Here is a 15,755-nt window from a genome sequence, read left to right on the forward strand (position 1 = left end):
AAAACACTGAAATACCTTTTTTCCCAGGTAATATCTTTTCCAATAAATGGAATCTGGCGTAAAGGATAAATTAATTAGGTTTGATTTTCTATATCTCGACACACAAGCAATCAGTGACGTCTAGCCTTTATTAGCTGACATGGATTAAGCGTACTGTAGTCTAAGACTAAAAAATCAAGTTCAATAGAAAACTCAACTCAGTTTTTTTTGTCCTAGACTAAGCTTAATCTGTTTCTGCAAAACTGGCCCATAATATTCTGTAGTTAATTAGCGTTATTTTAAATTATAGAATGTATTCAAATGTTTCCCTTAATACACATCTTCTGTTAAAAATCAGTGCATTATGTTAAAGACATGCTGTGTTTTATTGTAAACTATGGACATTGCTTGACTTGGAATTAAATAAATGCAAGTTAGCACTGCCCTTAAATGTCAATCCATAACTTACCACAACAACTGGCAGCCTTAATACGTAGCCCATGTAAATACAAATAGAAGGATGTTGGTCCCATACAGTAGTTCTCCTATCTATTACTGTTCTCTTGATTAAGGTACCAAGTACAACAACTGCATTGATAGGCTACTGTATAAAACACATAGCCCTTATCTGGGGAGATGCAGGGCGGGCAGGTATTTGATCCAACACTGTATCACAGTGGTTAAAATTAGGTTCAGGTGGGGTCCTGTAAACATTAGCTATCCGGATGGATGGTTAGCCACAACCAAGTACTTGTGTCCCTATTAAATGTTTTCCAAATTCAAACAAATGCATAAAATAGGCTACTTGAATAGGAAATGGAATAAAGTATTCAAGTTTGCTAGGGATGTTTATATACAAACATTAATCAAGGGAGATCTGTAATTAATGCAGAGTACACAAGTTGTATGTTAATTCCACTATTATAATAGCCTATGCTTCAGTGGAAATGCGTATTCAGAGGATAGGTATATCAAGCCCCATATTGGGCATTCGGCGGAAAGACTCTGAATGCTATCTGCGCCGACAGCAGTGCTAACGGACTAGCCATTTTACTCCCGTAATGACTCTTCTGTGTATTAGATGCTAATAAACTCATAACCTCACAAAACAGAGGAGCCAATTAAATGAATAGCAAATGGTGTGTCTGTCAACTGTAGTTAAAAATCCTGCCCACAGGCTCCTCAGTGCCCAGCTACAGCCAGATCCTTTTGGAGAATTGCATCCAGATCTTTTTGCTCGCTAACTCTGTGTCTCTCTCTCTTAGTATGTGTGTCTGTATTTGGGTGTTTCTTTCACTATCTGGAAATAAATACAGTATATAGATACATATCTATGTGTATCATACCACACTGGTAAATAACAGTAACTTCAGTGAAAGACTGACATACTTTTAGGTCTGGTTCTCGCTTTCTGTTTTGGTCTCTCTCTATTCTCTCTCTGTGTTTCTGTTGATGTGTTTTTTTTTGTTGTAAATTTTTGTCTCTATCTCTGTCTTTCTTTTTCTAAGGGTATGTGTAAGTTCATACTTGTCTGTGTGTGTCAGAGCGTTTTGTGATGTTAACTTGAAGTGTGTAGTTCGGTGAGTTCGGTTGACCCTCTCCCTCTTTCAAGGGCAACTACCTATCTGGTGGTATGTGGGCCCTCTCTCTGTTCTGTCTTTTCTCCCTCCCGCTAAAGGACAGCTGGGCCTGCAGCTGTAAGGCAACAGGGTCCCTTCAATGAGGGTCTAGCCACCACTCACTTGAAACCTCCCCTATCCCCCTGCCCTTCCCATTTTCCTCCCTATTGTGTCCTTTTCTGTCTCTGCCTTAACCTCCCCCTCCCTGTTAAAAAAGCCCACATCCCTCCATATTCCAATGGCATTCTTCACTCTGTATTCCCCTCTTATTGTCTCAGATAGTGCCCGCCCCCCTTCACCCCTGAAGGTCCACAGGTGTGCTCAGAGGGTGTTATCCACACCACCAACCAGATACCCATGATAGGAAGGGTGGCTGGCACGACTCCAAATGTTTTCCACATGTTCAAGCATGCGATTACACACAAACACACACATTCACACACTTATTTTACTGTACTCAGGAGGATTTTTTGGGATCGGATTTAAATAAAAAACTCTTGTTTTCAAACACCATAGACCATAACCCCCTGAAACCCTATTATAACCCTAACATTAACCCCAAGCCTAAAAAGCAATTTCTGTAGCTAAGGACTGGCAAAGTGTCCTAACTAGCCATGACTTGCCTTGGGTCACAAGTAAAGCAGTGCATGCACACACCCCATTTGTCCTAAATGTTGTCTGACCAAACAGGGGCCTGATGAAGGGACAGGCCCAATTACTGGCTTTTATCACAAGAGCACACATCATTAAGGGCTGCCCAAACAGGGCTAGACAAGTACCCTCTACAACCCCCCACCCCACCCCTTCTCCTCTCTTCAAACACAACCCCATCCAACAAGAATCTTCAGCGGACAAGGCTGTTATAAACTAACGATCGCAACTATGGCTCCGACTTTAGATATAGACTAAACTATCTTTGCGGGATGAGCATATAGGCTACATCTAGCACAGTCTCAATTATAACATAATTGCCTGATCACAATAATTTGAACCAGATCACAATTATATTTATAGAAAATTATTTTTGCACAATATTTTGATTCTAAAATCATGTTTCCAATCAGAATAAGGGATTTTGAGGCACATTTTAGAAACATCTCAACAAATACCATACGAATTATGTCTGTATCCATAGGATGTCTAGGCCATCCGTTTCGACAGCTCTGCGGAAAGAAATAGGTGCAGATCATTCAGTGAAACTCATTTGCTTCTCAATTTCAGTATATTTGTATATTTGAAGAGTTGCCTGAAAACAAACAAATTGTATAAATAAGGAATATTTCGTTTTCATTATTGATATTCCTACATGCTTTGTAGCTGTTCAATTTGTTCATGTTCACGTTTGTTGTAATTGATAAGGTGACAGTGCTTTGTTTTTGTGTCATCTTGTAAGTTATGGATAGTGGTACACTCTTCAATGGTTTTGGGTTATTATGGTCGTATTTGTGTGCCAACCATAGACATGAAGTCCATTCTGTTTGGTGTGCTTGCTAACCTTGTGCTTGGAAGCTACTAGTACTGCGTGACTTGTCAAAATACAAACAGCTGATTTGTAAATATAAAACATTCATTTGACAATTGTTCTGTTAAAAAATTGGAAAAGTCGGTTATCAGGAAGCCCAAGAATAGGTGACAGAGCTTTGTTTTTGTGCCATCTTGTAATTTATGTACAGTTGTACACTTTAGAATGTTTTTGGGGGATTATGATCGTGTTTGTGTGCCAACCATAGTAAAAAAAGACCACAGATTTTGACTTTTAGCCCTTTATGCTAACTCTGATGACCAATTAAATGACCTTAAAATAAGTCAGATTCACCTGATGTTGGTGGACAGGTATCGCATATATGCCTCCCTATAGGGTTGTAAGGAATAAAAGATGGCGGAACAATGACAACAGCAAAAAGGGGGTTAACATAAGTTCATTGGATAATAGATGGTAGATGATACAATGAAGAAACCAGCATTTAATAGGCAATGGGACAACATATTTACAGTATCTCACAAAAGTGAGTACACCCCTCACATTTTTGTACACACACACACATACACAAATATTTTGCAAGTATTTAATTATATCTTTTCATGTGACAACACTGAAGAAATGACACTTTGCTACAATGTAAAGTAGTGAGTGTATAACAGTACATTTGCTGTCCTCTCAAAATAACTCAATACATTAATGTCTAAACCGCTGGCAACAAAAATTAATACACCCCTAAGTGAAAATGTCCAAATTAGGCCCAAATAGACACTTTCCCTCCCTGGGGTCATGTGACTCATTAGTGTTACAAGGTCTCAGGTGTGAATGGGGAGCAGGTGTGTTAAATTTGGTGTTATCGCTCTCACACTCCCTCTTACTGGTCACTGGAAGTTCAACATGGCACCTCATGGCAAAGAATTCTCTGAGGATCTGAAAAAATGAATTGTTGCTCTACATAAAGATGGCCTAGGCTATAAGAAGATTGCCAAGATCCTGAAACTGAGCTGCAGAATGGTGGCCAAGACCATACAGCGGTTTAACAGGACAGGTTCCACTCAGAACAGGGCTCGCTATGGTCGACCAAAGAAGTTGAGTGCACGTGCTCAGCATCATATCCAGAGGTTGTCTTTGGGAAATAGACGTTTGAGTGCTGCCAGCATTGCTGCAGAAGTTGAATGGGTTAGGGGTCAGCCTGTCAGTGCTCATACCATAAGCCGCACAATGCATCAAATTGGTCTGCATGGCTGTCGTACCAGAAGGAAGCCTCTTCTAAAGATGGGTTTGCTGAAGACAAGCAGACTAAGGACATGGATTACTGGAACCATGTCATGTGGTCTGATGAGACCAAAATAAACGTATTTGGTTCAGATGGTGTCAAGCGTGTGTGGCAGCAACCAGGTGAGGAGTACAAAGAAAAGTGTATCGGGCCTACAGTCAAGCATGTTGGTGTGAGTGTCATGGTCTGGGGCTGCATGAGTGCTGCCGGCACTGGGGAGCTACAGTTCATTGAGGGTACCATGAATGCCAACATGTAATGTGACATACTGAAACAGAGCATGATCCCCTCCCTTTGGAGACTGGGCCGCAGGGCAGTATTCCAACATGATAACGACGCCAAACACACAACCAGGACGACCACTTCCTTGCTAAAGAAGCTGAGGGGCATCCTCAAACGAAAGGTGGAGGAGCGCAAAGTCTCTAACATCCACCAGCTCCGTGATGTTGTCATGGAGGAGTGGAAGAGGACCCCAGTGGCAACCTGTGTAGTTCTGGTGAATCTATGCCCAAGAGGGTTAAGGCAGTGCTGGTGGCCACACAAAATATTGACACTTTGAGCCCAATTTGGACATTTTCACTTAGGGATGTACTCACTTTTGTTGCCAGCGGTTTAGACATTAATGGTTATGTGTTGCGTTATTTTGAGGGGACAGCAAAGTCCCATTTCTTCAGTGTCCCTTGAAAAGATAATCAAATATTTGTAAAAATATAATGTTTCAAAAATGTGAGGGGTGTACTCACTTTTGTGAGATACTGTAAATATATGTTGTCCCATTGCTTATTAAACACTGAAACACATTTTTACTCTTTAGAAAGGCTATTTCAAATACCTATGCCTTTCTTTGGTCCTGCTGCACCATCGCATGATTATATATTTTTTTAACCAGCTCTGGGATATCTGCTTCGACATTTCGTAGTCGTATGCTGGAGTTGCTGCCGGAGTGTGGGGCTTTTGAATCTCGCACCACGTTTAGTCCCATGACCAAACACTCAGTAATGCCTTATGCTACTTGCACACTGCCCGCTCACTCAACTCGCAAAATCTCTCAATCTCTGGAGAGCTGTCGCTGAGACTTCCCAAGCGTGCACATTGCCCAATTGGGCGGAGCGTATCTTCCTAATTTATACCAGTGACAACCAGTCATCCAGCATAGAGGAAACATCAGTCTCTGCAAATATTAATAAGTATTTAGTATTAGCATGACCCTACTACTAAAAACTTATTAAAATGATGCCAAGACAAAGATGTATCCATGTACTAATAGCAATATACTTCATTTTACATTGTGCATATATCACTCATCCGTGATCCCAACGATCTCTGAATCCTTCCATGCATCCCATTTTAGAATTCTCTCTGTATGAAGCCAAAGAAGCATCACAAATAATGGGGAAACCGGACCCCGCAATTATAATTTCTCAGCTAGTGAGTAGAAAAGAAATGGGACTACAGAGCAGAGAACATCTGCCCTGCTATTGGTAATCGCGAAACTCCGTCTCAGCCCACTTGCAGGAAACTAGCATGAAGTTCTCAACTCTCAACTGTCGCTGGGATATTTTGTCTCAGAATAGCTCCGCCCACACTCACCATGATCCCCGGGCTCTCGTTGGAAATGAATGGGAGCGTGCCTCTTTGTAGTGCTAGTGAGCAGACAGTGTGCACATAAGGTTACTCTAGGTAACAGATCATATAGGTTGCACAATATTAGTCATTATAATATGTTATTAATCAATGTATTTATTGATTTGGCATATTTCCCACCAAACATTTTGGCCGTTGATATTTTCATCTGCGGGACAACTACACGTGATTCAGATTTGCCGGCTAATGTAAACCCAGGTTGCGGGTCCCCTCATATTGTAATGCCACTCTTACAAACCATTATTGTTCATCCATATTCCTGGGCTAAGGAGAATCCTAAAGTGAGCGATTTAATTTCATGAATGGATAGTTACGGATGATTGGATAGTTAAACCTTGCGATACTACAACGGGGGGCTGCAGTACTCCCATCACCTTTACGTCCCAAGGCTATGGTAAGATAATGGTAAGACATATCCTGGATCATGTCCTTTCGGGTGAGAGTAGGAAGCTCATGACCATAGGTGAGAGTAGGAACGTAAATTGTCCGGTAAATCGAGAGCTTCGCCTTGCGGCTCAGCTCTTTCTTCACCACGACAGACCGATACATCGACCGCAGTACTGCAGAAGCTGCACCGATCCGTCTGTCAATCTCCCGTTCCATCCTTCCCTCACTCGTGAACAAGACCCCTAGATACTTAAACTCCTCCACTTGAGGCAGGTACTCTCCACCAACCTGAAGTGGGCAAGCCACCCTTTTCCGACTGAGGAGCATGGCCTCGGATTTGGAGGTACTGATTTTCATCCCCACCGCTTCACACTCAGCTGCAAACTGTCCAAGTGCATGCTGAAGGTCCTGGCTTGAAGGGGCCAACACGACAACATCATCCGCAAAGAGCAGAGACGAAATCGTGTGGTCCCCAAACCTGACACCCTCCGGCCCCTGGCTGCGCCTAGAAATTCTGTCCATAAAAATTACGAACAGAACCAGTGACAAAGGGCAGCCCTGCCGGAGTCCAACATGCACAGGGAACAAGTCTGACTTACTGCCGGCAATGCGGACCAAGTTCCTGCTTCGGTCGTACAGGGACCTGACAGCCCTTAGCAAGGGACCCAGGACCCCATATTCCCGAAGCACCCTCCACAGGATGCCGCGAGGGACACAGTCGAATGCCTTCTCCAAATCCACAAAACACATGTGGATTGGTTGGGCAAACTCCCATGAACCCTCCATCACCCTGTAGAGGGTATAGAGCTGGTCCAGCGTTCCACGGCCCGGACGAAAACCGCACTGTTCCTCCTGAATCCGAGGTTCTACTATCGGCCGTATTCTCCTCTCCAGAACCCTGGCATAGACTTTCCCGGGGAGGCTGAGAAGTGTGACCCCCTTATAGTTGGAACACACCCTCCGGTCCCCCTTCTTAAAAAGAGGGACCACCACCCCGGTCTGCCATCCCAGAGGCACTGTCCCCGACTGCCACGCGATGTTGCACAGGCGTGTCAGCCAAGACAGCCCCACAACATCCAGAGACTTGAGGTACTCAGGGCGGATCTCATCCACCCCCGGTGCCTTGCCACCGAGGAGTTTCTTAACCACCTCTGTGACTTCAGCCCGGGTGATGGATGAGTCCACCTCTGAGCCCTCATCCTCTGCTTCCTCAATGGAAGACGTGACGGCGGGATTGAGGAGATCCTCGAAGTACTCCTTCCACCGCCCGACGACATCCCCAGTTGAGGTCAACAGCTGCCCACCTCTACTGTAAACAGCGTTGGTAGGGCACTGTTTCCCTCTCCTGAGGCGCCGGATGGTTTGCCAGAATCTCTTCGAGGCCAGCCGATAGTCCACTGTCCTTGCCCACGTGGGCGTTGAAGTCCCCCAGTAGAACGATAGAGTCCCCAGTCGGAGCACTTTCCAGCACCCCTCCCAGAGACTCCAAGAAGGTCGGGTACTCTGCACTGCCGTTCGGCCCGTAGGCACAAACAACAGTGAGAGACCTATCCCCGACCCGTAGGCGCAGGGAAACGACCCTCTCGTTCACCGGGGTAAACTCCAACACATGGCGGCAGAGCTGGGGAGCTATAAGCAAACCCACACCAGCCCGCCGCCTCTCACCATGGGCAACTCCAGAGTGGTGAAGAGTCCATCCTCTCTCAAGGAGTGTGGTTCCGGAGCCCAAGCCGTGTGTAGAGGTGATCCCGCCTACCTCTAGTCGGAACCTCTCAACCTCACGCACGATCTCAGGCTCCTTCCCTGCCAGCGAGGTGACGTTCCACGTCCCTAGAGCTAGTTTCCGTGTCCAGGGATCGGGTTGTCTAGGCCCCCGCCTTCGACTGCCGCCCGATCCTCTCTGCACCGGCCCCTTATGGTCCCTCCTGTGGGTGGTGAGCCCACGGGAGGGCGGCCCCATGTCGCTCATTCGGGCTGGGCCCGGCCGGGCCCCATGGGGAAAGGCCCGGCCACCAGGCGCTCGCAAACGAGCCCCAACCCCGGGCCTGGCTCCAGGGTGGGGCCCCGGCTGCGCCATGCCGGGCGACGTCACAGGACACAAATCTTTTTCATCATTAAGGGGTTTTTGAACCGCTCTTAGTCTGATTAAAATATTTTTTTGTTAAAGTGCTTCAATAAACACTTTGGACTCAGAAAATAGCGAGTCCAAAGTTTTAATTTACTTTATTGACCGATCTGAGAATATTTTTTTAATTTTTCCAATACATTTATATTATTTATCTCATCAGATAACCTTTGTCACTTCTGCGTTTGCTAATGTGTACTACATCTCCTAGACTGAGTGCATGTGAGTTCAAGTGCATGTTTGGGTTAGGGCTGTCAAAGTTAACGCATCAATATGCATCATGTTTACCACCATAACATTTTTCTACATCATTAATTTCCCGTTAAATTTTAAGCGCTCATTTAATGCAAATATTTCCTAAGGGAGGAATTGACATATTGCTGTAGGGAGAGGAGAAGAAAAGAAAGTTCAGGGAGAGGAGAAGAAAGTTTATAGATGTAGTGCACATTAGCAAACGCAGAAGTGACAAAGGTTATCTGATGAGATAAATAATATAAATGTATTGGAAAAAATAAAAAAATATTTAATCATTTCAGTCACAAAGCAAGCTGAACTTTCTTCTCCTCTCCCTCTTTCTATCCTCACCCCACATTGTCTGGTTGACAGGGTTTTATTTCTTGGCCAAACAGTTATTAGAGGAATTTTTTGTTTTGGATATTTTTCCATAACCCAAGTCTCCAGTAGTGAGACAGTGGGTGTGAATAGCGGGCAATAACCCACACATGAAATAACTGCTTGGTAGTATGGAATCAATCAATCAATTAAATGTATTTTCTAAAGACCTTTTTATCAGTAGTTGTCACAAAGTGCTTTTACAAACACCAAGCCTGAAGAAACTAGAATGTTGATACTTGCTGAACTGCATACATTTTCAAAAACACTTTTGTTACTATTTCATAAAGCAGAACACAAGAACATTTTCAAACACAGGTTGTGTGCACACGCACAGTCCCTTATGTCCTTACCTTGGCTAATGACAGCCTTACGGTTTTGTCCATCGAGGTCAGCTCTCTCAATGACATGATGCTTGGCGTCCACCCAATACATTCGGTGACCGGCATAGTCGATGGTCAGCCCATTGGGCCAGAACAAGTGTGTGTCTGCGATGATGCGGCGGTTGGAACCATCCATGTTGGCATACTCGATACGAGGAGTATTACCCCAGTCTGTCCAATAGATCTTGCTGTGACGGGTGGAAAGTCAGGAAAACATAGGGCTTTTTGTTGTTGTGAGAGTGGAAACACACAGGCAACATATATTTTGTTTTGGTTATATTACTAAAGTAACAGTAATATAACTTTTACAAACACCCAACTTTTGTATGAACCACTAAAGTAATATAACAAAATGGATGGTGGAAACATTCAGGGGGTGACTATTATATACAAAAACGTATATACTGTATTTTAGGATATGCATCTTCCAGAGCTAGAATCAATACTTGTTCTTTTATATAATTTTGCTTGGCTAAATCGGATTTTTTGCTGCAACCTCACTGACCGCAAACCCAACCCATCTGGCATGTCACGGAGTCTCAATCAATGATTTAAAAACTACTTAAAAGAAAATTAACTGATCAAAGTCACACGTTTTCTACCCTGTTTCCTGTTTTTCAAATCTCACAAGAAAAAAAAACATAGTAGTAATTTATAAGACCGTGCTTTTGGGCCATTGGGCAAAAAAAAAATGGAAAAGCAATTTGTGTTTGATTTTTATAAAAAAGTAGAGAAGCGAGACATTCCTTCTTACCATTCTATAGGATGCAATGCAATAGCTCTGGGTTTCTCCATGTTCTGCCATAGCAGGACCTTGCGGTGAGTTCCATCAAGATTTGCCACCTCAATACGGGACGTCCCTGAGTCAGTCCAATATAGCTTATCATGGATCCAGTCAATTGCTAAACCACCTAGAGACAGAGGAGGGTTCATGTTCGTTAATCATCAAACTAAGGAAAATGGGTGGCAGTTCCAACAATGCCAGAAAAAACACAATCCAGTAAATATACTAAAATTGGTGAAAAGTTGAGCAATACAATATTATTATTTTGATGTTTCAGGGTTTGTTCTCCCATAGAAACTCTTAGGCAGGTCACCTAAATTGTTTTTCATCCTGCCTAATAAGCAAAGTGACAAATTGCATTTAAATCGGGCTAAACATTTTTTTTTAAAGTATCCATCTAAAGTTACTCAAGCCTTTTTGATAGAATACTGTAATCTCTCCAACATCAATGAATAATACGTTAGCCAATGTGATCTCAAAAACCTTATTGTCATTCTGTGACTAATTGCCTGGTACGATATAGCTACAGGTATGCATAGGCAAGAGCTTGGTAGTATGGATCAGACGAATGGTGCATTTGATTTACATGTCCACCAAAATATCTAATTAATCAGTAGCAACTGTTTTCCAAAACATCAAGTAGCAATCTATCATTATGAACTACTGCTTTGATACGTAGCAAAAAACTTTGCCCAGTGGTTCCGTGGATTGTCAACTGTGGTCTAACTCACAGCCTTTGGGCTGCTACTGCAATGGCTTGAATAAATGGTAGTCTAAATTGTTTTCTAGGTAGAAACCATGGTGTGTTTTTCTAAAGATGAGAGGGCAGGTAGCAAACCAGCTTTTTTAACTTTACTTTAAAATGCACACAAACAAACCAAATAATAGATAGGTGCCAAATGATCACATGCAATGCTGCCAATCTAGCGCTCAATTTCAACAGAAATGTCTTGAAAAACAGTCTGAGGAGTTTCCTAGACTAAGAAAATGCCTGGTTACATGTGGCAGCTAGCATTCAGACCTGGTGATTTTCACTCTCAAGAAGTAGCCTTTTGGATTTAGGTTACTCTGGATAGGCATTGACAGCTAAACAAGTTGTTTTGTAATTCATTCCACCTGGTCAATCCATGATTGGCCAATCCAAATTCTCATATCATACATTTTAAAATGACTTTACAGCTGTTTTGAATAGCATATTTAAATTACGATTTGGCCTTGGCATGAAATCTACTCATCAATCTATTTATAAGTCACTCTATATAAGTGTGTCTCCTAAATGTAAATAATATCTTAGGTCATGGATAACTGTAAAATATAAAAAAAGGTGAGGCATGTAATTTCACGAATGGGCTTTTTTCCGAATATTTTGTTGCAACAAAAAACATAGGATCTACTTCTGAAATGCTGAACGTGTGAGCATTGTTTGCATTGCCATTATTCTCAGCTCCATAAGAAAATGCTTAGAATTGCAGGAAATCATAAAAATGTAGAATTTCAAAATACAGTTTTAAACATTATCAATATAAGTAGTGGCATCTAAAATTTGTACATTCTGTAGGGTTAATTTCGCCTATTACTGCACCCCTGGCCACGCCTCTTGATGCACCCTTTACTATGCTCACCACCTTAGCCCCTTCTTCACCAGTAAAAACTTTCGGTTTGACCAAATTGAAACCTGGGCTTGCCAGGCCAGTAGAAACCTGCTCCTCTACAATCTAAAAAAGCTGAGTGTGGTGTTCTGTCTAACCACTAAATATATTTGTCATACCTGGGCTCTCTAGACCAGTGGAAACCACTTCCTCGACATTGCTCCCATTCAGGTTGGCCTTCATGATGCGGTCAAGAGTGACATCAGACCAAAAAACAAGCTCCTGGTTATGGTGAAAGTCCAGAGCGATGGCATTCTCCAGGTTGTTGAGCAAGAGTGTGTACTCTGAACGGTGGGGTAACACCTGGCGAATATCTATACGGTTAGCGAACAGGAGCACCGGCTCAGGACCTAACGAGGGGAGAAGACGAGAGAAGATGAGATAAGTGAAACAGAGGACAGTAGAGAAAGGAGGCTAGAGAGTACAATGAAGAGGGGAATAGGAACAATATGGGTGTTCAGGCGGGATGGGGGAAAACATTGATACAGTGATATATAATTTTTGCCAATATAAAAATGCTGCTAAAATCCAAAACTAAAAATGTTTGCTTGTGTATGTTCTGTACTCCAGCTCGCCAAAACTGCAATTAGGTGCTTTGGGTTTCTTGTGTAGAACACATCCATCCGTCATGAATTTCACCTTAAAGTAAACATCACATGGTCAGAAAAATACTTCCAAATCAGTTTGTGTTCTCTCAGTGTCCTGCTCTCAGATACAACCCTGTTTCCAAAAAAGTTGGGACGCGGCATAAAATCCAAATAAAAACAGAATGCAAATCATGTATGCCTATATTTAATTGAAATTAGTACAAAGTCTCATCTCATCTTCATCCGCTTATCCGGAATCGGGTCGCGGGGGCAGCAGCTCCAGCAGGGGACCACAAACATCCCTTTCCCGAGCCACATTTGCCAACTCTGACTGGGGGATCCCGAGGCGTTCCCAGGCCAGTGTCGAAATATAATCTCTCAACCTAGTCCTGGGCCTACCCCGAGGTCTCCTCCCAGCTGGACGTGCCTGGAACACCTCCCTAGGGAGATGTCCTGGGGGCATCCTTACCAGATGCCCGAACCACCTCAACTGGCTCCTTTCGACGCAAAGGAGCAGCGGCTCTACTCCGAGTTCCTCACGGATGGCTGACCCTATCCATAAAGGAGAAGCCTGCCACCCTTCTGAGAAAACCCATTTCAGCCGCTTGTACTCGTGATCTTGATCTTTCGGTGAGGGTAGGAAGAAAAATTGACCGGTATATGGAGAGCTTTGCCTTCCGGCTCAGCTCTCTTTTAATCACAACGGTGCGGTAAAGCTAATGCAATACCGCCCCCGCTGCTCCGATTCTCCGGCCAATCTCCCGCTCCATTGTCCCCTCACTCGCAAACAAGACCCCGAGATACTTGAACTCCTTTACTTGGGGTAATGCCTCATTCCCTACCCGGAGTTGGCACTCCATCGGTTTCTTGCTGAGAATCATGGCCTCATATTTAGAGGTGCTAATCCTCATCCCAACCGCTTCGCACTTGGCTGCGAACCGGTCCAGTGAGTGCTGAAGGTCACAGACCGATGATGTCATCAGAACCACATCATCCGCAAAAAGCAGCGATGAGATCCCCAGCCCACCGAACTGCAACCCCTCCCCACCCCGACTACGCCTCAATATCCTGTCCATAAAAGTTACAAACAGGATTGGTGACAAAGCACAGCCCTGGCTGAGGCCAACCCCCACCTGGAACGAGTCCGACTTACTACAGAGAACCCGAACACAGCTCTCACTTTGGACGTACAGGGACCTCCTTACCACATACTCCCGCAGCACTTCCCACAGTATCTCCCAAGGGACCCGGTCATACGCCTTCTCCAGATCCACAAAACACATTTAGACAGGATGGGCAAATTCCCAGGCCCCCTCCAGGATCCTTGCAAGAGTAAAGAGCTGGTTGGTTGTTCCACGACCAGGACGGAATCAGCATTGTTCCTCTTCAATCTGAGGTTCGACTATCTGCCGAACCCTCCTTTCCAGTACCTTTGAGTAGACTTTCCCAGGGAGGCTGAGAAGTGTGATACCCCTGTAATTGGCACACACCCTCTGGTCCCCCTTTTTGAACAGGGGAACCACCACCCCGGTCCGCCACTCCTTAGGCACTATCTCCGACTCCCACGCAATGTTGAAGAGGCGTGTCATCCAAGACATCCCCTCCACACCCGAAGCTTTCAACATTTCTGGACGGATCTGGTCAATCCCCGGAGCTTTGCCACTGCGGAGTTGTTTGACTACCTCAGTGACATCTGCCATGGAGATTGACGATGCTTCTCCATCAGCCTCCAGCTCTGTCTCCACTACAGAGTTAGTTAGTGGGATTTAGGAGTTCCTCAAAGTGTCCCTTCTATCGCCCAATTACCTCCTCAGTTGAGGTCAACAGTGTCCCATCCTTACTGTACACAGATTGGATAGTTCCCCGTTTTCCCCTCCTGAGGTGGTGGACGGTTTTCCAGAAACACCTTGGTGCAAAAGTACAAAGTCAACATAAGAAATACTGAAATCGAGAAATTCAATTGTTTATGGAAAAATACACTCACCTAAAGGATTATTAGGAACACCATACTAATACTGTGTTTGACCCCCTTTTGCCTTCAGAACTGCCTTAATTCTACATGGCATTGATTCAACAAGGTGCTGAAAGCATTCTTTAGAAATGTTGGCCATATTGGTAGGATAGCATCTTGCAGTTGATGGAGATTTGTGGGATGCACATCCAGGGCACGAAGCTCCCCGTTCCACCACATCCCAAAGATGCTCTATTGGGTTGAGATCTGGTGACTGTGGGGGCCATTTCAGTACAGTGAACTCATTGTCATGTTCAAGAAACCAATTTGAAATAATTCTAGCTTTGTGACATGGTGCATTATCCTGCTGGAAGTAGCCATCAGAGGATGGGTACATGGTGGTCATAAAGGGATGGACATGGTCAGAAAAAATGCTCAGGTAGGCCGTGGCATTTAAACAATGCCCAATTGGCACTAAGGGGCCTAAAGTGTGCCAAGAAAACATCCCCACACCATTACACCACCACCACCAGCCTGCACAGTGGTAACAAGGCATGATGGATCCATGTTCTCATTCTGTTCACGCCAAATTCTGACTCTACCATCTGAATGTCTCAACAGAAATCGAGACTCATCAGACCAGGCAACATTCTTCCAGTCTTCAACTGTCCAATTTTGGTGAGCTGGTGTAAATTGTAGCCTCTTTTTCCTATTTGTAGTGGAGATGAGTGGTACCCGGTGGGGTCTTCGGCTGTTGTAGCCCATCCGCCTCAAGGTTGTGCGTGTTGTGGCTTCACAAATGCTTTGCTGCATACCTCGGTTGTAACGAGTGGTTAATTCAGTCAAAGTTGCTCTTCTATCAGCTTGAATCAGTCGGCCCATTCTCCTCTGACCTCTAGCATCAACAAGGCATTTTCGCTCCCCACAAGACTGCCGCATACTGGATGTTTTTCCCTTTTCACACCATTCTTTGTAAACCCTAGAAATGGTTGTGCGTGAAAATCCCAGTAACTGAGCAGATTGTGAAATACTCAGACTGGCCCGTCTGGCACCAACAACCATGCCACGCTCAAAATTGCTTAAATCACCTTTCTTTCCCATTCTGACATTCAGTTTGGAGTTCAGGAGATTGTCTTGACCAGGACCACACCCCTAAATGCATTGAAGCAACTGCCATGTGATTGGTTGATTATATAATTGCATTAATGAAAAATTTAACAAGTGTTCCTAATAATCCTTCAGGTGAGTGTATGTTGTAAGTTTGCTAGAATATCATAAT

The 15,755-nt window shown here is 44.0% G+C and overlaps 1 protein-coding gene across 7 annotated transcripts in view; it reads right to left on the bottom strand.

Moving 5' to 3' along the window:
• lrp4 (low density lipoprotein receptor-related protein 4) overlaps nucleotides 1–15,755 on the bottom strand; it is a 268,114-nt gene that overhangs the window by 93,614 nt on the left and 158,745 nt on the right. For all 7 annotated transcript variants that reach the window (XM_013132296.4, XM_020044527.3, XM_020044528.3 and 4 more), the window contains exons 12-14: nucleotides 12,058–12,288; nucleotides 10,260–10,416; nucleotides 9,476–9,693 (exon numbers count right to left, since the gene is read on the bottom strand). In XM_013132296.4, coding sequence (XP_012987750.2) covers nucleotides 9,476–9,693; nucleotides 10,260–10,416; nucleotides 12,058–12,288 — 606 coding nt within the window. The remainder of the gene's footprint in view (nucleotides 1–9,475; nucleotides 9,694–10,259; nucleotides 10,417–12,057; nucleotides 12,289–15,755) is intronic.

This window comes from Esox lucius, chromosome 2, assembly GCF_011004845.1.
Source record: "Esox lucius isolate fEsoLuc1 chromosome 2, fEsoLuc1.pri, whole genome shotgun sequence".
Classification (NCBI taxonomy): domain Eukaryota; kingdom Metazoa; phylum Chordata; class Actinopteri; order Esociformes; family Esocidae; genus Esox; species Esox lucius.